Consider the following 24,921-nt stretch of genomic DNA (forward strand, 5'->3'; position numbering starts at 1 on the left):
AGATCAGATAACTCTCTGTCATGTCCATAGAATAAAGTCAGGCACTGCACCGGAATATCTTAAGGAGCATTTTACATCTCATTTTCCAGCCCATGACCATTTTACCAGATCTAGAGTGTCTGCACTTCCATCATCAAATTATTTTGATTCTAAATATTCCTTTGTTGATACTGGTCGGTTTTCTTTGCCAGAGAGGATGGGTAGCTTTGGTAAAAATTCTTTTGCTTACAATGGGATTGTTTTGTGGAATGGTCTCCCTCAACATCTTAGGGATATTGAATCTTCCCTTTCATTTAAGCATGCCATCAAATCCTATTTAATGCCTAATTGATTTTAATAGTCTTTCAGTTGTAGTATATTAAAATCTTTTCATTGATTTAAACAGACATGTCTTAGAAAAATAATTCTTATCTCAGTCATTTATATTTTTTATTTTTTCTGCTGTACTGATTTCCTTTAAGTGTAGCTATACTTACATTTTTAAAGTATAAATATTTTTATTTTCGTCAGAAGAAGTGAGTCTTCTATTTTGGCTGACAACTTTGTTATCATTTTATCATTCACTGATCAATCCTCATGAAATATTATGTGATAAATCTTTTACTGTGATACATATATGTGATCTCAATTAACTTACAAAAGACATAAATTATTTAGAATTTAAGATTATCATCTTGCTTTATTACTCAAAACATAATAGTTAAACATGACTTTCTGTGTCATGCCGCCAATCACAGGGACCACAATGCAAATAAAAAGAATCATTTCATCTTTTTTGTGTTATCCCTGGTATTGGTGAGCATTACATGGCTTTGCTGAGTAATATGATATCAGCCGCGTCATGAGAAAACCAACATAATGGCTTTGCGACCAGCATGGATCCAGACCAGCCTGCGCATCCGCGCAGTCTGGTCAAGATCCATGCTGTTCGTTTTAAATCCTATTGCAATTAGAGAAACCGTTAGCAAACAGCATGGATCCTGACCAGACTGCGCGGACGCGCAGGCTGGTCTGGATCCATGCTGGTCGCAAAGCCACTATGTTGATTTTCTCATGGCGCGGCTCATATAACTGTCTAAAGATTTGTTGGGTTGTCACTATGTAATATTTATTATGCATTGATTTGTCATTTGTTTTATCGCTATATTGCCATGTCATGTAGACTTGTGCTAAATAAAACTTACTTACTTACTTACTTACTTACTTACTTATCGTTATATCGTAGTTTCATATACCACATATAAGGATCTTACATGCCTGCCTGTGTAAGACGGGGTTTTTCCTACCCGAGGGACAGTGTGGAATGGAAAACCGAGCGTTAGCGAGGTTTTTTATCCATGCTGTCCAGAGTGTAGGGAAAACAGCTGTCTTACACAGGCAGACATGTTAGATCATTTTTCTTGCCTATCATGTTCAAAATAGATCGTGGAGACAAATAGGTTTGGGTATTTCCTGACATTATTTATAAAGTTTATGACGTCACAATGGTACCAGTACTGTGTGACGTCACCTTAGTGCACGCTATTTTAGACAAGGTTTTCCCTAGGGAAAGACAGGAATATCTATCCCCGGCGCGTGCTCGGATAAATGTATACTTTCCCCGCTAGGTAGGCAAGAATCCTTTATGTTCAAGAAATGATTCGACAAATACCTATATAGATGTCTATATGGTTTAAATGTACATTTATGGAAAACATATTGGACCTTCTGAAACCGCCACGTACTAGTGTATATTACTGACTACTTGAAATATACGACCGTTTTGAAAACAAAAATTTATGCCCATTTACATCTGCAATTGAAATGAACTTAGTAAAGATTCATGTTTCCTTCCATGATACTTTTAGTATATTGCGCAACAGATCAATTTACCCGCTTTAGATACCTGAAAATGAAAACGAATCAGTTTACTAAGCAATGAAACGCAAGACAATCTGTATAAATTAGTGACCCATATTATATTGCTGATTTTGAAGACTCAAATCCCAACTAAAATTGGCAAGCGATTTCGATGAGCACATTTTATATTGGTGAAAATATGGTGATATATATTTACAGTGTGCAGATCAGAACAGATCAATTCACCCGCTTAAGATACTGAAAATGAAGATGATTCAGTTAACCATGCAATGAAATTGTCAGAATAATTCTTTGTTGCTTGTTGCAAAAAGTCGTTAATCCATGTCTTGTAGATATATACTGCAGATAAGCTGAAACGGCAGCAGAAAAAAGTTTATCTATATTTACATGTCGCTATATTCTACGGCTTCTAAACCTTCCAGATAAAAAAGGGTGGAAACTTGGGGATTAAAGATACCCTGCATTTTTATATAATTTTGAGTTAGCAGTTCTAGCGAGAGAAAGTCACAGGTTTCAAAGTTAGTTAGTCAATAGGCAGATCGATTATGAAAGTAAAAATTTGTTTCTTGATTTGTTTGGAGATTGGAGGCGTTCATTTTCTTGTACTTAATTGTTTATTTCTTCGGCCAATATCTTGGCTGTTCGGTTGTTTAATTGTCGTTTTTTTTTTCAAATTGATACTTTGTTTGTTGGCGGTTTGAATTGTTGATTCTTCTTTGAATTTCATGTTTATAATTTGCTTGCTTGTTGATAGGTTCTTTGGAGTTTAAGGGATATATAAATCAATGTTCTGCAGATTGGATGTGAATTGTTTAAAATATATATTATATTCTGAGTTTTGTAGAATAATTGTTTGGTTTTTGATCGCTCATGGTTAAAGCCTACGCTGTCCGAGCATGAGTTTTGAAACACTTGTGGTACTTTTGTTCATCATGTTATACCTGCGTATATTTGATAAAGCTTGCGGAAAAGCGGTGCAAATTTATTTTTGTTTCTTGAAAAAAATGTTTGTGGTGTGTGTTTGATTTAGGTGTAAATAGTACGTCAACATGCTTAAGTACATAATGTATATACAGTGAAAAATATATACAAACAAAAATAAATAACAAAACAATAATAAAGTGCTTCCAAGTTAAACATTAGCCATAGTCAGGCGCCGCAAACTACCTCCGTACAGTTGGTAACGCCTCGCACCGACCACCAATACCTGACAGAAATGCAAAACAATCTGCATTAAGTGAAGCTTATTATGTTTTAAAAAATCAATCCACAACTAAAATTGGAAAGCGTCAGTTTTAGTAATTTTGATCAACCAGATTTATTCGAAATGTATTTCAAAAACACATACATCATTTTAGTTATTTATAATTGTATATTTGTAAGTATTCGTTTAGATAAGCTTAATTAATTTTGATGTATTAAAATGCTGAAATATATTTACTGTTTGCATAGAGATGGACGTGGTTAAGGTCTGGTACAAGCAGTCAATGTGGATAGAATACATTCGTCAGCTAAAGCTGGTAAGAAATAAAGCCGCAAAGACGATTTGTGATATCAAGACGCAATGAAACAGAACACAAACAAATTATAAAGTTACCGATGTTGTTTATAGACAAGCTCATATATGCTACGATAATGTGTCTAGAATATTACACATTTCGTATATTGGCTTTGTGCAGCATATGTTCAGACACAGTGTACAGCTTACACATATATTCTGTATGTTCCTTGCTTAGATATTCAAGTAAATACGAAGAAACACTTCTGATTATATATTTGAGCTTTACAAAAGGTTTATGTCCATCAGTCTAACGGATGTTTTCATAGTTTGTTGGTGTTTCACTTGCATTTATATAAAAATTAAATGGAAGATACTAATACTGGTATCAAGGTCGTAACGTTAGCTTTACAATAAAGCTAATTTGTTTGTATAAGTCATAGAGGCTTGTGGTCATGAAACTGTTGGTGAGCCCAAGTAGCATATTTTATCGAGTTATCCTACCTATATTGTTATTTGATTCTTTGTTTTATATTGCTAGTAAACATTGAAGGGTAATGAACTTATTACAATATCTTGCAATTTATGATACAACGCATTCTTATATGGATAATATGCCACTATTATTTGCTGCTTTCTGTGTAGTATCTAGGGGTTTTAGAACCACCGGTTTGTTTTCTTTCCAGAATTTCACTCATTTATTGACGTATATTGCGCAACAAATGAATTCAACCACGTCAGATACCCAAAAATGAAAACGAATCAGTTTACCTAGCATTAAAATGCAAGACAATTTGTATAAAATGACCCATATTATGTTGCTGATTTTACTAAATCAATCCCCATCTAAAATTGCAAACGCAAGTTTTCATAGTTTTGGTCAATCCGACTTAAGTCCAAGATGTATATATATATAAATATACTGTACGCACAGAGATGGTCGTCGCTAAAACATTTATCTAAAGGCCTACTAGCAGCCGATGTAAATAGTTATACATTCGTCAGCTAAAATATGCAAAAATACAACTGAAAAGTCGATTAGTGATCTCAAAACATAATGAAATAGACGATTAAAATAGAATGCTACACATGTTGTATATAGATGAACTCATAACATAGCTTCGATGATGTGTCTAGAATGTTACACCTTTCGTATATTGACATTGTAGAGCATTTGCTCAGTCACAGTGTACATCTTACACATGTATTTTGCAAGTTTCTTGCTTAGATATTCAAGTTAAACGCACCAAAACTTCTGATCTTATATTTGGTCTCTGCATCAGTCTAATGGAAATATTTTCTCATAGGTTGTTGGTATTTCACTATCACTTATCTTAAAATAGATTGAAAATATTAATACTGATGTTAGGGTCGTAACAGTCGATTTACAATGACACACTGATCATAAAGTTGGTTTGTTTGGTTTGTATAAATCGTAATAGGTTGTGGTCATGACACTGTTGATGAGCCCAGGTAGCTGATTTTATCCGGTTATCCAACCTACATTGACATTTGATTCTCAATGGAAAATATCAATACTGCTGTCAATGTCGTATTGCTGATTTGTTTGTATAAGTCGCAGTGTCGTGTGGTCATGAGACTATTGATGAGCCCATGTAGCAGATTTTATCGAGTTATCCTACCTGCACTGATATTCGCTTCTTTATTTGACCATATCGGGAGTTAACATCAAAGGGTAATTAACTAATGACAATATCTCGTATTTTGCGCCACAGATGAATTTATCAGCATTAGATATGAATCAGTTTACCGGGAAAACTTCTGATTTTATGTACGTCTGTCTTACGGATTTTTATATCATAGTTTGTTGGTGATTCACTTTCGCTTTATTAATTAAATGGAAAATATTAATACTGATGTCAAAGCTGTAACGTAAGTTTTACAATGAAACGCTGATTATTAAGCTGATTTGTTTGTATAAGTCTTAGTGGTCTGTGGTCATGACATTGTTGATGAGCCCAGGTAGCAGATATTATCGAATTATGCTAAAAACATTAATATTCGATTCTCTGTTTGACCATATTGTTAGTAAACGTTGAAGGGTAGAGAACTAATTACAATATCTTACACTTGCAATTTATGATACCATGACTTTCTTGTATGGGTAAAATATCACTTATGATATGCTGCTTTTTGTGTATCATCCTGACATTTTAGAACCACCGATTTGTAAACTTTTACTCTTTTATTGACGTTTATTGCGGAACAGATAAACTCACCTGCTTCAGATACCTGAAAATGAAAATGAATCAGTTTACCATGCAATGAAATTGTCAGAATAATCCTTTGTTGTTTGTTGCAAAACGTCGCTAAACCATGTCTTGTAAATAGATACTGCAGATTAGCTGAAACGGCAGCAGGAAAATGTTTATCCATATTTACATGTCGCTATGTTGTATGGCGTGTTCAACCTCCAAGATAAAATAGCGTAGAAACATGGTCATAAACCGGAGTTGATTGAAGATACGCGGGAATTTATATAATTTAAGAGTTCTAGTGAGAGAAATTCGCATGTTATACACGCGGTTTAAAAGTTACATGTAGTTAGAGTCAATTGGTGGATCGATAATTTAAGTAAAGATTTGTTTCTTGATTTGTTTCTTGGAGATTGGTGGTGTACATTTCAATGTACTTAATTGTTTATTTGTTCGGCGAATATTTTGGTTGTTTGGTTGTTTAATTGTTGTTTTGTTTTCAAATTGATACTTTGTATGTTGGCGGTTGGAATTGTTGGCTCTTCTTGGAATTTGATGTTTTTAATTTACTTGATTGAATTAGTGTGCTGATGGGTTCTTTTGAGTTTAAGAGGTGTATAAATTAATTTTCTGCAGTTTGGATGTGTAGTTTTTCGAATATATATTATGATCTGAGTTTTGAAGCCTAATGGTTTGGTTTTGAATGGTTCTTAGTTAAAGCTTGTGCTGGCCGAGCATGAGATTTGAAATGATACCTTTATAAAGCTTACCGAAAAGCGTTGCGTGTTTGTGGAATGAATGATTGTGGTATGTGTTTGATCTAGGTGTAAATAGTACGTCACCATGCTTAAATACATAATGTATATACAGTGGAAAATATACATAAAACAACAAACAAATACACAAAAAAAGTAACAAATCAATAATAATATCTTTCAAAGGTAAAGATTAGCCTTAGTCAGCCGGCGCAAACTACATCCCAGCCCCTTACGAGTTGGTAACGCCTCGTGCCGATCATCAATACCTGACAGAAATGTAATACAATCTGCATTTAGTGACGCTTATTATGTTTTGAAGAATCAATCCCCAATACAGGAAAGCGCTTGTTTTAGTAATTTTTGTCAATCCGATTTATCTGAGATGTATTGCAAAAAACACATACATCTTTCTGGTTATTTATAATTGTAATATTTGTCAGAATTCGTTTGGATAAGCGTATTTAATTTTGATGTATTGAAATGCTGAAATATATTTACTGTAGGCACAGCTAAAACTTGCATAAAATAAAGCTGCAAAGTCGATTTGTGATCTCAAGAAAGAAGGAAAATAGAACACAAAGAAATTAAAATGTTACACATGTTGTTTATAGACAAGCTCATATATGCTACGATAATGTGTCTAGAATGTTACACATTTCGTATATTGACATTGTGGAGCATATGTTCAGTCACAGTGTACAGCTTACACATGTATTTTGCAAGTTCCTTGCTTAGATATTCAAGTGAATACGCAGCAACATTTCTGATTTTATATTTGAGCTTTAGAAAAGACTCATGTACATCCGTCTAACGGATTTCTTTGTAGTTTTTTGGTGTATCAGTGTCGCTTATATTAAATAAATTCGAAAATACTAATACTGGTATCAAGGTCGTTACGTTAGCTTTACAATGACACCCTGATCATAAAGCTAATTTGTTTGTATAAGTCGTAGTGGCTTGTGGTCATAAAACTGTTGGTGAGCCCAAGTAGCAGATTTTATCGAGTAATCCTACCTACATTTATATTTGATTCTCTTTTTGATCATATTGCTAGTAAACATTGAAGGGTAATGAACTTATTGTTATTTATGATACAACGCATTTCTTATATGGGTAATATGCCACTATTACATGCTGCTTTTTGTGCAGTTTCTAGGGATTTTAGAACCATCGGTTTGTTTTCTTTCCAGAACTTCACTCATTTATTGACGTATATTGCGCAACAGATGGATTTAATCACTTCAGATATCCAAAAATGAAAACGAATCAGTTTACCATGCAATGAAATGCAAGACAATATGTATAAAGTGTCGTATATTGTATTGCTGATTTTGATGAATCAAACTCCAGCTAAAAATGCTTACAAGCGCAAGTTTTCATAGTTTTGGTCAATCCGACTTATCCTAGATTTATTCCAAAGACACATACACCTTATTTCTTACTTATGATTGCAATATTTGTAAATATTGCTTAGAATGAGCTCATTTTATTTTGGAGCATTGAAATGGTGATGTATATTTACTGTATGCACGGAGATGGTCGTGGCTAAATCATTTACCTAAAGGCCTGGTTCTAGCAGCTGAGTAAACAGTAGTAACAGTAAACAGTAAAAAGTAATACATTCGTAATCAAAAATGTGCAAAAAGTACATCTGCAAAGGCAAGGAGTATGACGTAAATGGTGTCTTTCGATGGTTTAAGTGAGAAATTGTGTCTATCGGGTAAATATGGCGGATTTTGTTGACAAATCATCACCCTAAGCCGGATATTTTGCCAAGTAAGTGAGTTTTTCTTTTACTTTGGAAATATTGCATGCCTGCATTCTGTGACCACGCTATTTATCTCCTCCCGACAATTTACACTGAGTCTGTACCTGGCGCCGAAAAGTGTTATTGAACGCTTTATACGTAAATAAAACGATTTTAAAGCCAATGCTTTAAATTTATTAATTCTTACTTATGACTGCACAACACAAGTGCAAGCACCTATTGTTGCCGATATTTTCTTGTTTAAGCCGATTTCAGTAACTTACAGTGAACTTCCAATGTACTAGGAAAGTCACCTCATAACAACCGTTTTCAGTTGAGCCGTTTTGTATTTGCAAGCTAGCTGTTCTTAAAACAAGTTAACAAAGGATAATTTAGTTTACCTTGTTGTACTGAATTACATGTAGGATGCGTAAAAATAAGTACAGGATAAATGCAATCTGTACTTGTGAATAGATTATGGCATTTACACGTTAGAATATTAAATTGTAATTACCACGTACCGTGATGTTCTGCGAGTTAAGTGCTTATAACATTGGACCTCTATTCACAATTACTGATTGCATGTAGCATGTACTTAAATTTACTCATATATGTAATTTAATATAACACAATAAAATAAGTAATCCGTGTTAAATTGTCTTATGAACTGCTAGCTTGCAAATATATAACGTCACAATTAAAACGGTTCGGTTATCGAAGTTCCCTTGTACACTGGAATGGTACGATACTTTTAACTCTAACGCAAATTGTTTTAAAGTTCCCCGTAATCAGCTAAAACAAGAAAAATTCGGCAATAAAAGGTTCTGGGTCTTGTCCTATGCAGTCGTAAGTAAAAACCGATAATTCTAAAGCCTTGGCTATCGTAAATTTGGCCGAACTTGTACTTTTTTTACGAAAACCATTGGAAAAGTGAAGGACTTGAACTATTTATCTCCCTATAAAGCGTTCAATAACTCTTACGGCGCCAGGTACAGACAAGTGTAATTGTCTATAGGAGAAAAAAAATAGCGTGGTCACAGAATGCACACATTTAATGCTTCCTAGGTAAAAGAGAAACTCACTTACTTGGTAAAATATCCGCCCTGTGGTGATGATTTGTCAACTAAGTCTGCAATATTTACCCGATAGACACATTTTTTCACTTAAACCACCGAAAAACACTATTTACGTCCTGCCCCCTGAAAGTCGATTTCTGACCTCAAGATGAAATAGAACGCAAATAAATTAGAATGCGACACATGTTATATATATAGACGAGCTCATATATGCTTCGATGGTGTGTCTAGAGTGTTACACTTTTCGTATATTTGTCAGCGACAAAATCTGTGGCCTTCGCCATCAATTTTTTATTCAAAGTGCAAATACATAGAAATAGCAATACCGATGAATGGAAAAAAATGTTGATAATTGATTAATCATTAAAACCAATCTTCTAATTTACCTGGAAACACACAAATATGCGCTAATATAGTATTTTATTTGTCAGCGACAATATTTGTAGCCTTCGCCATCAAATATTCATTTCAAGTGTGCATGCGTTGTGCAAATTAGCCGGATAATCTAAAATTAGAAGAGGGGCCATCCATGTGGTAAGTTATTATAGTTAGTGAATTATTAATAAGTGATTATGGGTAAAGACTGGACTATTGGATAAGGTTTATATGAGGTGTATTGGATGAAGAATAATGCCTAAACATGCCTTAATACGACAACTATACTGCGGAAGACGATTACGGACTAATTACAATAGTATGACTACGGAGGACAATACGGGACATACATATCATAAACATACAGAAAACATAAACTGCGGGCAGTGTATACTTGACCGTGCGACATTGACATAGTCGAGCATATGCTCAGTCACAGTGTACAGATTACACATGTATTTTGTAAGTTACTAGCTTAGATATTCAATTAAAATACGCACCAAAACTTCTGATCTGATATTTAGGCTTTACAAAAGGCTCATGTGCATCAGTCTAAAAGATATATTTCATGATAGGTTGTTGGTGTTTCACTGTCGCTTATCTCAACATAAATGGAAAATATTAACACTGGTGTCAAGGTCGTAACGTTAGATTTACAATGAGACCCTGATCATCAAGCTGATTTGTTCGTATAAGTCGTATTAGGTTGTGGTCAGAACACTAATTTATTTTAGGTCGATTTTGAAGGAAGTTCTTCAACTTACATTAATCATTCTCGACACCTCATTCCTGATGGAATCCATCGCCACGAGGGAATGAAAGAAGAGGCCAATTTCCCTTTTTATGCTGAGCGTAAAGTAAGGGAGCTACTGGTACCATTTTTCACGTCAGTTTTCACAGCCGGGAATCAAACCACGACCTCCCGCACTCGAAGCGGACGCTCTGCCACTAGGCTATAGAGGTGGTCGTGTTGATGACAATGTTGATGAGCCCGGGTAGAATATTTTATCGAACTACTTATCGACCTTGATATTTCATTATTTATTTGACCATATTGTTAGTAAACATTGAAGGGGAATGAATTGATTACAATATCTTGTAATTTATGATACAACGACCTTCTTGTATTGGTTATATACAACATATATTACGCTGCCTTTTGTACATTATCTAGGCATTTTAAAAGCGCAGGTTTGTTTACGCTCATTATTTCACTCAACGTCAACTCATTGACGTATATTGCGCAACAGATTAATTCACCCTCTTCAGATACCTGAAATTGAAAATGAATCTGATTACCATGCAATGAACTGGAAGACAATCTGTATTTAGTGACGAGTATTATATTGCTGATTTTGAAGAATCCGAATGCAAACATAACTTGCATCAAAGGGGTTGGAATTGGACGATCAAGCATATCTTGGGCACCCACTATCAATGTTTTGCGAGCATCTCTTGCCTGGCACTTTCCTTCTCCTAGGCGGGGAGAATCATGACGGTCTATCGGATTTTTCGCATAAAGTAACGGATGAAGCTTCATAGAACTCGACTCTAAACTTCAAAAAGATGTTGTATATCAAACAGCAGAATACAACCGTTTCATAAATTCTATGCAATTAACATTTAAATCTCATTCTGCAAACTCGAGACCAAATACGCATATCTACTTGATGTTGATGATATTTACCAAATATTTACATTTGAACTGAATGGGACAGAAACCGAGTATTTACAAGGTTTTGCAGTGCTTGTAATGTTTCAAAGTCCATTACCGGGGTCACAACTTAATAAAAATAATCGAACATTGAAGCCGCCCATTTCAGGGTATATAAAATTTTATTTCAGTTAGATGGAAACGAAGGAGGAGTTGAGTACACAATCATGTTCTTGTGAAGTTGTGAGAATACCGATTTTCAATTAATAGGATCTTAAATATGGACGATGTGCCGGTTATGCTAGTATGCAGTCACTTTATGACATATTGTTTCAGACCAATGACCGTGTTTTCAAGGCTTGGGTAAAAATAAAAATATTGTACCGACAATATCTGCTCTATGTTTATGATGAATTTCCCGTCCTTTTTTAATTGAATGGAAACTAAAGGAGGAAATTAGTAAATTAGTAGAAAATGTGACGGACTGATGGACAGTTCAAACACTATAATCTATGTACGTCTCCCAAGTCTTCTTAAATACCACAACAAACATGCACTGCTCCTAGCACCATACTTATTACAAACTTAGTAATCTTTGCCAAAAAAGGAATCACCTCTCCGGATAGTTCAACGTTTCAAATACGATAATACAGGTCTAAAACTGTAATACGTTTTTATGTCTTTGTGATACTGTCCAAGCCCTAGAATTGAAGTATGTTTTCGTCGATTTAGTTAAAAATATCCAGTTGCTAGCTTTCACGATAATATTTTATATTTAGATATTTACTTGAAATGTAGAAGATCCTAATCAAATATAAATAATTTTACTATACATATGAATAGTGTATGAAGAGCTACATTTATTTCAATAATCAATTATCTCGCCTCCTACAAAATTCTTGCATTTCTATTTATCAACAGACGTCACGTGGAGACAGGATGTATTCCATATCCTGCAAGTACATTTCAGATATGAATTTTTATTTAAACAAAATGGCTGCCGCATCGCTCGCATATCATAAGTATATATGTATGTGTACAGCGTTCAAGCAAGATCTCTCAGCAGATCCGTTAGAATCATAGAATGCAACGAACATGTCATATTTGTCATCGTTTCTGTTCTAGTATTGCTGATAAATAACAGCCCTTCGCTAAAGGTGATCTCATAGTAAAGCAAAACAATTAACATAGTTTATTGTCTAACTTTATGCAGCACATTCACGTTTGTTTGACTGAACTATATAAGTAACATACATGTATGATTGCTTGTTTTATTAAGGCTCAACAATCACTTTAGCCAGGTACAGAACATTCCCATTTATCTGGTTGCATTCTACGCTTCCAAATGTTCTTCTTTTAGATTCAACAGTCCGTATAACTGTACACAGCACAATCTCTTTTGTTTGATTGTTCTATTGAAGATCCACGGTCACATTTATTGTTTACAACAAAATCACTTTTGTTTTCTTGTTTCATTGACGACCAACACTCACTTTAGCTATATAAAGAACATGCACGTTTACATAATTTAGTACACTCCTCCCGTACCGCATCATACCATGAAGTATCAAACTCAAGCTGCACAACATCATGTGCAACATAAAACGCAACAATGTTTTCTGTATTAAAATAGTTTTTATTAATGTACTTGTTGATTTATTCTGAGAAAGGGTTTTATACATTTGAAATATTTATTTAATATTGATCATTTTAGGCTTACTCGGGTGGATTACGAGGGTCCTGCAAAAAGTTCTGTCTTTTGGGTTCGGATTTCTTAAGTGCTACGTTTTATCAAAATTCTTTTTATTACAAAGTGTTCACCGAAACACATTTTGTTACCTTTTTGCCCACTCGCGAAAAACAGATAAATAGTCTTCTTTTGGTATCTGTTTGAGACACTGATAAATGGCGCTGCCGACAGAATTTCAAGACTTACATTTCTTTCCAAAAAGCATTTTCTTAAGCCTTGGAAATAAAAAAAAAGTCACAGGGACTCCTGTCAGGTGAAGAAGGCGGATGGTTTACAACTTCCACCTTTTCAGAAGCCAAAAAAAGACTTAACAACCTCGAACTTGTGAGAGGAGGCGTTGTCATATATAAGATGACCATCCTTTGCTTGGACGTTTCTTATTGTAAAACTTTTTCACTTTCTTCAGTACAGAGTTCTTGTATAATCGTCCATTGACTGTATGACCAGTTGGACAAGGCACTCAAACGACTGGCCCACTAGAATTGAATAAAATTGCGTACAACATCTTTTTCAAACTTACGGTTCTCTTGGCAAAACAGGAGTGTTTTTGATCTTTTCGCTTCCATTGCTTGTTATCAGCCCTTCTCTATGGCTCAGACGTGTGCATCCATATTTCGTCGCCTGTTAGCAAGTTAGAAATAACCCGACTATCACAGCCATTATATGTTTTCAAAAGTTCCCGGGCACATTTAAGGTGTTGTTTCTTTTACTCCTCAGTAAGCAAATGGGATACCCACCTAGCGCAAACCTTTCTTAGGTCCAAACGCTTTTTCAGAGTAGTTTTCACACTGCCTTCTAATATTCCAGTACAACTAGCTATATCTTTCAACGACAATCGCGCATCCTGTTCGACCACAGTTTTTACAGCAGCGATGTTGGCCTTGGTAACAGAGGTTCTAGGCCTACCAGAACGGATATCATCTTCGATAGATAACTTCCCAGCTTTCAAAGCTTTAACCCACCTAAAACCTGTGCGCATTGAAATGGCCTGGGGTCAATATATACCACACAGTTTATCAAATATTTGCTTTGAATCTATACCAAGCCTAATTTGGCATTTAATATAGCCACGAATTTCAGTCTTTTCGTTAATTTTACAATTTGACAAGTAAATTGGTCAGTGTGTATGACTGCATGTATTTCAATTTGAAACAACTCGGTCATTTGAAAAGCAATTTGCACAAAATAAACGGATATCGTTAGCTATCGGACACACCATTCACGTGAAATGAAGAGTTTTAAAAAATACCTGGGATAGAACTACGGAATCCCATTAGTGACAGAACAGGACCCTCGTATGAATGTGCCCATTCAAAGCAGCACATGCTTATAAAAGCATCACTATGTTCTATGAGTAATCTATGAGTAATAATACACAATAACGATATGTAATGTTATTTCAAGATGAATCACAAAAGTCAGATATAACAGTAGAATCGAAAATGAAATAATTAATACAAAATCTAACTTGTCTCGGTCCGACAACACACTAAACATTACGGATTAACTAATCAAATTATGTAATAAACAATCAATATGTCTCAACCTATGTATAACATAACAACAAATTGTACTAGTAGAGGATGAATTTCCCGCCCTGTATGGCTGCGTTTGCTATATGTAAAGCGCCTTTGAACGTGTTTATTATGAAAAGGGCGCTAAATAAATCAGGTATAATAATAATAATAATAATAAATAATAACAACAAAAATCGTTGCTTAATATATTTATATATAACTCTTTGATAAGTTACAAAAAAAGTGTTAGCCGATATTACCATGTCATTAGTCATGTTCGCAAACACATTCTAAGTCAAAGTAAGTTTTTTCTTCATTTTATCATTCAAAAACATAACCTCCCATATATTAACTTTAACCTTTACTGAACTGTTAAATGATTTGCAACCTTGCATGTAGCTTTAAAGTAGCTCTGCACCTTTGGATCAAAATTTATTCTGCAGTATAAAATTTGATGAAATCCTGATAATTCGACAAAGGCAAAAAGATGTACGTGACTTTTTGCAAGACTGATTTAATAAAATAGAAAAAGTGGAAACTCTACAGGTCGCTCAACACAACAAAAACGAAAATGTTGCAGGCTCGGTTTGATTGAGCCTGTTCATGGACGGTAGTTAAAATGCATGCTACCGTCCACGCCCTCTAGCCCCGGGTTGAGCAGAACAATACCCAAAGCTATGAAAGCGGGAGTATTGGAACCACCCAGGCCGAAATGTTCATGCTGAGAAACTAAACAGTACCAGTAACACGACATAAAAGTCGTGCTGAACGATCTGAAAAGATCGAAATATAACAGCCCTGACTGAATGTACGGGGAGACTTTTTACGGCCGCCACACGGCACAAACAACGCTGCTGTGAAAATAAAATAGAAAAAGTGGAAACTCCACAGGTCGCTCAACACAACAAAAACGAAAATGTTGCAAGCTCGGCTTGATTGAGCCTGTTCATGGATGGTAGTTAAAACGCATGCTACCTTCCACGCCCTCTAGCCACGGGTTGAGCAGAACTCAACATTTACACATGCTAAAAGTACAAAAAACAATTTAGAGACATCCGCAGATGTGTTCATACGGCGTCGCACATGGAACCTTCAATGATACACTAGCGTGTAATTCCACGAAAAGCGGCGTATGGTCCCCAGTTAAAATAATGGGTTTGCCCTAAACGAGAAAACAATGAGCAGAACTAAACAAACTGGAATTTAGAAAGGGGATCTGAGGTTATGGAGTCTGCATATCACAGGAACTGCCAAAAGACAAAATTAAAAATGCAGGCACCATATCCAAGGGGTGATTAAACAATACCCAAAGCTATGAAAGCGGGAGTATTGGAACCACCCAGGCCGAAATGTTCATGCTGAGAACTTAAACAGTACCAGTAACACGACATAAAAGTCGTGCTGAACGATCTGAGAAGATCGAAATATAACAGCCCTGATTGAAGGTCGACCTTACACAGGTTTTCATTATCTGAATCTGTGGAAATTTCTTGAAGGGATTTTTTCTATAATGTAGACCTAAATTAAACTCCTCACACTCGTCAATAAACATCTCGTCTTAAATATAGTGAAATAAAATGTATAGATTTCCAGCTAATTTTAGGATATCATTTGGAACTATTTAAGGTGGTTCGCGGGATTCCTACGAAAGTTTCGAAGTATGAGATATAAGACTGATATTAGGTCTGTGTGTACTACAATCTCCTGTCTTACATTTGGAGAAAATCGTTTCGAGTCCAAATTTCCTTTGAGGAGCGCCACCTGGCGGCATATGTATTTTTCAAGGGAAATCTAATATCAGTCTTATATCTCATACTTCAAAATTTTCGTAGGAAACCCACGAATCACCTTAATTTGTCAAACTTTAAGATAACATATCTATCTTAAGAAGGATAGTTTCGTTTCAGTTTTAATAAATCTAATCACATTATGCCTTTAATTCATAAAATAAATTTAGTTTCCACGCTTTATTCCATGTTATCCGGAATATAACGTTGTGTCATTACTTCCGATTTTTAGAACATGAAGAACTACCTACATTTCCTCAAACCTCCATGTCTTCATGAACGAAGCTTTTCAACTCCAATGTTTTATTGATTTTTGTTCCGAGGCCCTCCAGTATTGGTTGAATTGGGGTAACCACACAGGTTAAGTCTGACATTATCCCAGTTACTATACCAATGCAGTGTAGTTTATTTTCCCGATCAACATGAAAAACGGCCGACCCGGAGTCTCCTTCTTGGCAAAAAGTTTTTCTTGCGTACGAATCAACCTGAAGCTGGCCTGATAATTTTCGGCTTTGTGACCGACCGCCATGCTGTATACTTCCGATTTCAGTTACAACTTTTATCGCCATATTTGAAATTCGAAGAGTACCTTTGCGTAAACCAGATTCTTTGCCAAATTTTATAATTCTGTCAAATAAAAAGTCGTTGGCAGTAAACTCGGTTGCGTTTTGTGTGCTTCCATCGTCATATACTGGATATTGGTGCTCCGTAAAACCTATAAATACATTGTAAACCAGTTGGATAGCTACTACTGATATAACCAATTGCATGTTCTAATTCATGTTCTTACTGTCAAGTTCATACTGTTAGCATGGTTTAATAGTCCAGTAAAACTAGTGTCAAAAATGCAAATAAAGGAAAAATTTGCACAGAAATGGTTTTTGTGTTTTCATATTCTACGAAATGTGCTGAGACAACAGTGAAAAATCTACCAAACTCTAAGTACGTAAAGTATGATTTTCGGGGCTAAAAAGTTGGAAACTATATATAAAACAGCGATATTCTGGAATATTGGTAATACGCCTATAACTATGAGTAAATTGGAATTCTGAAGCTTGAAAATGTTTAAACTTATCTTGTACATTGTTTTCAATGACTTGTCAACATTGCTTGTATAAAAAGATATACAGAAATACCATTGATACCATTTTATAGTGCATTTTAAAGTACTCTAACTGTACTGCAAATATTTTCGTTTTAAATCTGTAAATTAGATTTGGGAGAAAAGGGTTGGAACTGAACCTATATATATAAAATTGCTATTTAAAGGATAACTCTATATGAACTCTCTTTCAATGTCAAAATACACTCTTAGGCTAGTAAGCATGCGCGTAAGAATGCATTCTTTTACTGGATTTCCATGTCTAACTTACATAGTTACTTTCCTTAGATTTGAATTTGCCATCTGTAATCAGGTTGTTTACTAAAAATTTAACATTCAAATTTAACTGTTTCTCAGCAAAACTGATATTTCTGAATTAGTCTACCGACCAGGAGATATTCTGCTATGTTACCCTTTATTTCTTCACAAATAATCAAACAATTCCTGATTTCTGACCTATTATTTTCGTAGATGTAGTGAACTTTGTTAAAAATTTAGTCAGCACTAAAATCCGGTACAAACGAGTTATCACAATTAAGTTCTCTGCACGTCGGACATGCGGAACAATTCTCATGGAAGTTGTTGTTTGCTGTACTTGCCAATCAGGTTTTAAAACATTAGCATGCAGTTGCAGAAAAGTAGGTTTGGAATGTAGTTCCGCCTGTTCGGCCGTCCGAAAGGGTTTTCCCTCCCGCAGGAGGGGGTATGGGGGCTTCCCCAAGAAAAAAAATTAAATCAAGAAGTCATTTCGTGCGATTTGGCGTGTATTTGAAAGCTTACTGATGCGTAGATATGCGACTCATTTTATCGCTTTTTTCTGTGAACAGTTAGTAGAATATACCGTCTTTGTAAGTTCAGTTAATTTATTTGTAATCAGTAAGATTAAGAAAGATACAACATTAAAAAAATATTTGACAGATTCGATGTGCATAGAAAAAAGTTCATTGTTGTTTATGAAACAAAGTTTACATTGTACCATTTATTAGAAAATTAATGTAAACTTAAACTGTCATTTTTATACATTTCATTCCACTATTGTGAAAAGGTATATAGCTATACATAATTATTTTCGCATAAAAGTAATGTTCTGATCTTACTAAAAATCATATTCTATGATACAAAGAATAATTACATGTACATGTACACAGTTGAGAATATTTGGCAAGTAATGACTAGTTCATATTTGACCTGCGATGTGACTGCGGAGCCCGTAGACTGCTCGTATCCTCCTTTCCGTGCAGGAGGCGGCAGTGCGATTTTCGTACGGATTCACGGGCTCCGCAGCCTCTACGATTTTGTTTAGTGAAAAGTAACATCTTAGCCCGTAGACATGTCGCAGATGGCATTGTACAATCCCCGCACGAGCATATTTAAAAGGCTGTGCGGTGATCGTGTAACCAACGCACGATTTTACGTGGACTTTGTGCCCAAAAGAAATCGTACGGATATTGTAGACTCACGGGACCTTCGCACAGTTGATGCAAGGTTGCCGCTTGCTACCCGTGCAGTACCTGTGAAATCACACGGATATTAAGCAATCATCGCGTGGTAAACCTACAGCGGCCGCTCCATTGCCGTGCGGTGGCATTGATATGGACAAAACATTTTTCAGATGGTTATATTTATTGGCCATCTCCAGCTGATGCGGAAATCGCATGGAAACTTCAAAGGTTACTTCAAGGTCAAGCCACACCTGTTTCGGGAGATGGTGGACGGACTGACCCCGAGACTTTCTAAGCTATCTTCTCCGCGCAGCTCTGCATGCACGGAAGCAGTACGGGCGTCGTACAATTTCCGTGGGAAGCCTGCGGAGACTGCATGGCAGCTGCACTGAAATTGCACGATTTCAATATTATCTCCGCACAGCGTCCCAACGGATTTCTACCGACCTTCCCTGAGAGCCTGTACAAAATGGCACGATGCTCGTATAAAATGTGAACACATACGCCGTAGCCCGTAGCCACCTAAGATGCCCAAAACGCACGGAAAATCGTACACTAACATATAGCCAGTGCCCAGGTCAAATGTGAATAAGGCATCAGCTATAGAAAAGATTAGAAATTGGGGTTAAAATACGCTTTTCGGTCACTTTAAATATAATCTAAATTCAGGAAAGTGCAGGAAAATTGCATCTATGAACGGAAATGGCGTCATGGCGTTTAAAAAAAGCACGACAAAATAAATTTTCTGTTTTAGCAGCTGTAGCGTGACTCTGAATTTTTCTCACAAGATATCTGTAATTGAAAAATATACTGAAAGGGAAAGGAACAGCTGTAAAATTTGATTTCATATGCAGTTACATGTAAAAATACAAAGTTACTTATGTTAGTTTTATTCCTCATAAGGCTAGATCTAATACTCGTACAAAGTCCATAATAAAAACAAAAGCTGTCTGTTGCTCGACTATTCGAAGCATTGATATAAGGATAGAATTAAAATATAACCAGATGTTTTCATACAAAAGAAACAAATAGATAAGACAAACAATGTACCTGCATTTGTGGATTCGGATAAGTCTTGCACTATATGGTAATGTGTGACCTGATGATAAGCAAGTGTTCCAAGTTTCAAAGCCATATATAGAACAGTTCAGACAAAATATGGAACGGTATGTGAAACTTTACTAATTTCTTTGTCCTAGTTATGTAGTATTGCTTACATATGTAGACTATGATGGCAAACAAGTGGTCAAATTTCAAAGCCATAGGACAAACAGGCTAGGCAAAATATGGATTGGTATGAAAAACTTAAATGATTTTCAAATGCAAAAAGAGCCATAATTCAGTCAAAATAGTTGACAGAGTTACTCTTACCTACAGATGGGAATTATGACGACAAAAACATTGACTTGTATGAAATCAAAGCCATATGTCAAACACTTTACACAAAATGTGAATTGGTACGAAGAACTTAACCAAGATTTCTAAGCTAAAAGGAGCCATAATTCAGCCAAAATCATTGATGGAGTTATGTCCTCTTTCCAAAAACTGGACATTGTGATGGTACACAAGTGTGCTGAAAGTTTCAAAGCTTTATCCCAAAAAGACTTTTGTCAAAATCTGGACTGGTACGAAAAAATTAACCAAAGTGTGACGCCGACGCCGACGCCGACGCCAAGGTGAGTAGGACAATTCTACTTATTCTTCGATAGAGCTAACAAACGCACGCATTTATCATATCAGCACCTAATCCATATTCACTAATCTTTACGTACTTTCAGTAAATAAAGTCCTCTGTATTGATAGATACTTCCGTCTGTAAAATCGCCAGATTCAACTATAAAATGTTAGGTAAATTTTGTAAAAAGCTGCCACGGCTCAATTCACTGATCTTTTGAGATATAGACGGTCAACAACAGACTTTATACAAAGGTTGTGTACAGATATATGCAAGTTGGCGAGCGTAGCGAGCCGAAAAAATAGTGGACATTCAAGGGTATTTTGATGTAATGAAAAATGCAAGCTTTGCCAAAAAGGGGGATGCGATAACCATTTCGTAAAGATAATGCTAAAATTGTGGGTTATCATGTTGTTTTTAGGCGGCCATATTGGAAATAAGGCACTCATATTGGATTTATGATGTAATATTGAATTAATTGCTTTAGTGATTATGTCTAGTGAACGTTGTTATACTTTTCTGTTATCATATGAATGTTTGACACACTCAGATGCAGTATAAAACATACTATGAATCAACGCCAGAAATGTCCATAAATTTTGGCGGCCATATTGGATTTGGCAGCCATTTTGGATACATATTATTTCAAATAAAATTTTCAGTGACTTGTAACAGACTCTGCTCTTATTCTTTAATATTTTGACATGTTCAGATAAGTATATATGAAGTTATGAGGGAATTCTAAAAATTCGCACATTTGATACATTTTTCAACATTTTACCCCAAAAATAGGTTTGTATCATTGGATTTTGGTAGATATTTGATATGTCATTCCTAATATGCAAAATATCATTTCTGTGCATACGCCCCAACCCCCCCCCCCCCCTCCCCCTACCCACCCCGGCGTACACATCTACAAAAATAATGCAGTATCTGAGCAAACCTAAGATTCTTACCTGCAAAATCGAGATCGTCCCTTCTCACATCAACAAAGTTTCCTCGACTTGGAATACGCTCGGGGCATATCGTAACCAAAGCTGCGTCAATTTTCTCATTCATTTCTGCCGCCTTAACTGTACCGCACCGCCGATTCGGCATTTGTACTTGTCTCGACAGGTCACCGTCTGCTGGCTGAACAACGTTTGTTCCAACTATTTGGTCGCTAGGTTTATCAAGTGGCTGAAATAAATGTCTAACTGTAAGTAAACATGTTTCGTTCGTCTCTTTAATGTTAACAAACGGCCCGATAGAAGCACTATACTTGTCTTTTTCTGGCCCTATGCTGCAACCCATTGCAAGTTCCTTATTCCATTCATTTGCGTATCTTGTTATGACGTGGCCATTAACACACAAAATGAAATATCCTTCTCTAACATCTGTTTTAAAAGTAAAGTTTTGCTTTGGATGTCGCAATTCTGTTGGAAATGCATACTCACCAAATGGAATATAAGACTTACAGCGACAAACTAGTACGATACATGGTCTCTTTCGAAAACCAAGTCGGGTGGCGCGAACTAAACTCAATCTTATAGCTTCTAAGTTTGAATGATTCTGAAATAGTTTATCTGCATGAAAGGCTATTGTTTCGTTAATGTTTTTCATCTTTTTTAAAAATCTGTTGTACTTCCTTCCTCTAAAACTAATATCAACAGAGTTTTCCGCTTTGAGTGATTCTTGCGATGATGGATAGAAAGGTTTCTGCAACACGCGAAATCCCTCGAACTCTTCTGGAACTTCTGTACATTTTGTCTTTGTCAGGCAAACTAATATGGGAATTTTTTCATGGCAATTGGTTACAGCAGCAAACACCTGGACAATATTTTCACTAGACATTACTAGTCGCATATATGTTTCATCTGAACACCTTGTCGATGTACTACTTGTCGTATGTGCAACACCTAAAATATATTTAATTATGAAATGTAATGATATATTAAGCTTGCTGGAATAAATTATTTCAAATTATTAAAAATATTTAATCTAGTTACACTTTAAAATAATGATTGATTCTTCACTTTGTTCAGTTGTGAAGCAGTAGACTCCAAGAAAAACAGTTTCCTACATATCTAAGTCTAATCTGAAACTGATTGGCAAACAATATCTATTTGCTACTCTTGTATACGGCTACGTTTTGGAAACCACCTTAAAAAATTACTAATATATGATAGATTAATTTTATTTTATTGATGGATTTCTGATAGTAGAAACGTAACGTGTATTAAGCATGAACACTGTGTACGGCTTGGATGCTTTCATCACCGAAATTGACAAGATTGTCTACTACATGAGCATCCTTCGTTCTTAGTTAAAGTAAACTATGGGAAACCTTCTATGTATAGTTTAGATTCGATTACATAATTTCATAAATAATAGGCTAAAGGTAAACGTAAACCTGGGTTGTAATCTTTAAATCTTCCGTTTTCTAGACATGGTTCGTCATCCAGTAATACCTGTAGTAAGTCATCATCTAGAGCTGCATTTTCTAATTCAAAGTCAGAGGAACACGAGTGGTCCAACAAACCCGGCTTGACTGTAATTTAAAGTTTCAGTTTTAAAGTAGAATCGTGACATTTTCGTCATTTATTTTATTTTTACCTTTGAGTATTTCATTCAGCGCAACTGACTTTAGCTCAGTTAACTTTATATGAAAGCTGTCATTTTATTTTACAGATTGTACTTCAATAGATATAAACTTAGAATTTATCACAGATAATTTGGATTAGAGCATAATGTGAAGCCACTTAAACAGGATCTCGCTGATTGGGCCACTCGTATCACGAGCGCCCCTAAAGGTAGGACACCTTTTCTAGTTTTACAAAGAATGCAGACATAAATAAGGAATAAATATCGTCTTTAAATTACATATTCATGAAATAGTTATATAAATACATTCAGACGGCGTCGTGCTTGTAATAAATCTGTAAAAGGATCATTTGGAAGCAAAGAATGCAACCCAGAAGAATAATAGCAGAATCGGTTTGATTGAATCTGTTCATGAGAGGCAATGAAATGTGCAATACCCCCACGACCACCAGCACCGGCCCAAGCGAAACGCCATTACACATATGTTGAATGGACTCAATGATCCCAAAGGACCATAAAATATAACAATACTAAATAATACTTTGTGCGTTCTGAAACAGGAGAAGATTGGCGTAGCTGCATCGGCCTGACTACAGCCGTAGGATATCGTCTTTTTGCATTTGCTTCATGCTTTCTTTGGTTAACTAATAACCTATTTCCATATGATTGTCCTTGAAATGGTGGCGAAGCCCACTTTTGTGCGATTTGGTGATACTGACCATCAGACTGAGCCGATGTAATATGTGAAATCTGGTTGAAAGTTTCCTGATCGGCCTGGAGATCTTTATTAAACGACTTTTTATAAGACATGTGCGCCGGCCCATCCGTAGAAAAACCTAATCGGACAAATGCAGATTCTACAGATATGTCAGGAATTGGCTCCTTAAGTTCAGCTATCCGCTGGATTGGATCATGCATTCTCGTATCTGTATTTGGATGTTCATTGGACTATATATGAAATCGGGCTTAATTAAATGTCGCATTACGATTTCTGTGATTGGTGGAATATCAATGATTGCTGTCGGGCCTGTAAAAAGGGAGGTACCAACTGATGTGTCTATTTCTCTCCTCGGTTTATCTATTACTTTCTGTCCATGTACTGATGTATTGTTCTCGAAATTAGAGTTTGGATCTGATTTAGCTCTTCGTAAACTTTGATCATCATACGTCCTCTGTCGACTGTATATCATCAGATTATCTACTGATGTACTTTCTTGTAGAGTTTGGAAATCATACAATAAGCTGTTGACTGAACGTGTGGCGAGGTTTTATCAATGTATTGTCTATTGGGTTCAGTAACATTGTTTGGAAAGTGATCAATCGGATCCAATGAAGTGTAGCTTGGTGGAGCAGAGTTCAGTGTAGACTGTATGTTATTTGGTCGGAAACATTCCTTTCTCCACTATTCTGAATATAATAGAGTACTGGTTCCGCTTCTGAGCATCCTGAATGACTTGTATCTGGGGGTGGACTGCCTTCTGTTTGTCTGAGCTCAATATTTTTGAATTGTAGACTCACTCGGAATCACTGCTATCACTGTCCTCAGAAACGGAGTACTGAGTGACTAGTTTGTTGGCTTTTCCTGCGTCAGTATATGGACTGTTTCCATATCTTTTTGAATTTCTACTTCTTTATGGACTTTCATCACTGCAAAAAGTTCCATGTTATATTGAGTCGCTTCAACCGTCTGTAAAATTATATTACAAGTTAACTTCTACTATATCCTTAGGACACCGGACACATTTTCATGGAATCTCGCCACGCATATGTATGTTTTTGACAACACAGAAAATGACGTCACTTGACCTTCAGCTATTTCCGGAAGTAAAGAAAATGAAAGTAGACATACTTAACTTGAAAATGAAAGTCGCCTTTACATTG

At 35.7% G+C, this 24,921-nt stretch overlaps 1 protein-coding gene across 1 annotated transcript in view; it reads right to left on the bottom strand.

The window, feature by feature from the left end:
* Window positions 1–12,799: 12,799 nt before the first annotated feature.
* LOC123551685 (uncharacterized) overlaps window positions 12,800–24,921 on the bottom strand; it is a 40,259-nt gene continuing 28,137 nt past the window's right edge. Inside the window, exons 10-12 of the mRNA XM_053541165.1 lie at window positions 22,850–22,987; window positions 21,414–22,355; window positions 12,800–16,953 (exon numbers count right to left, since the gene is read on the bottom strand). Of these exons, the coding sequence (XP_053397140.1) occupies window positions 16,496–16,953; window positions 21,414–22,355; window positions 22,850–22,987 (1,538 nt within the window). The 3' untranslated portion in view covers window positions 12,800–16,495. The remainder of the gene's footprint in view (window positions 16,954–21,413; window positions 22,356–22,849; window positions 22,988–24,921) is intronic.

This window comes from Mercenaria mercenaria, chromosome 4 (assembly GCF_021730395.1).
Source record: "Mercenaria mercenaria strain notata chromosome 4, MADL_Memer_1, whole genome shotgun sequence".
NCBI lineage: Eukaryota > Metazoa > Mollusca > Bivalvia > Venerida > Veneridae > Mercenaria > Mercenaria mercenaria.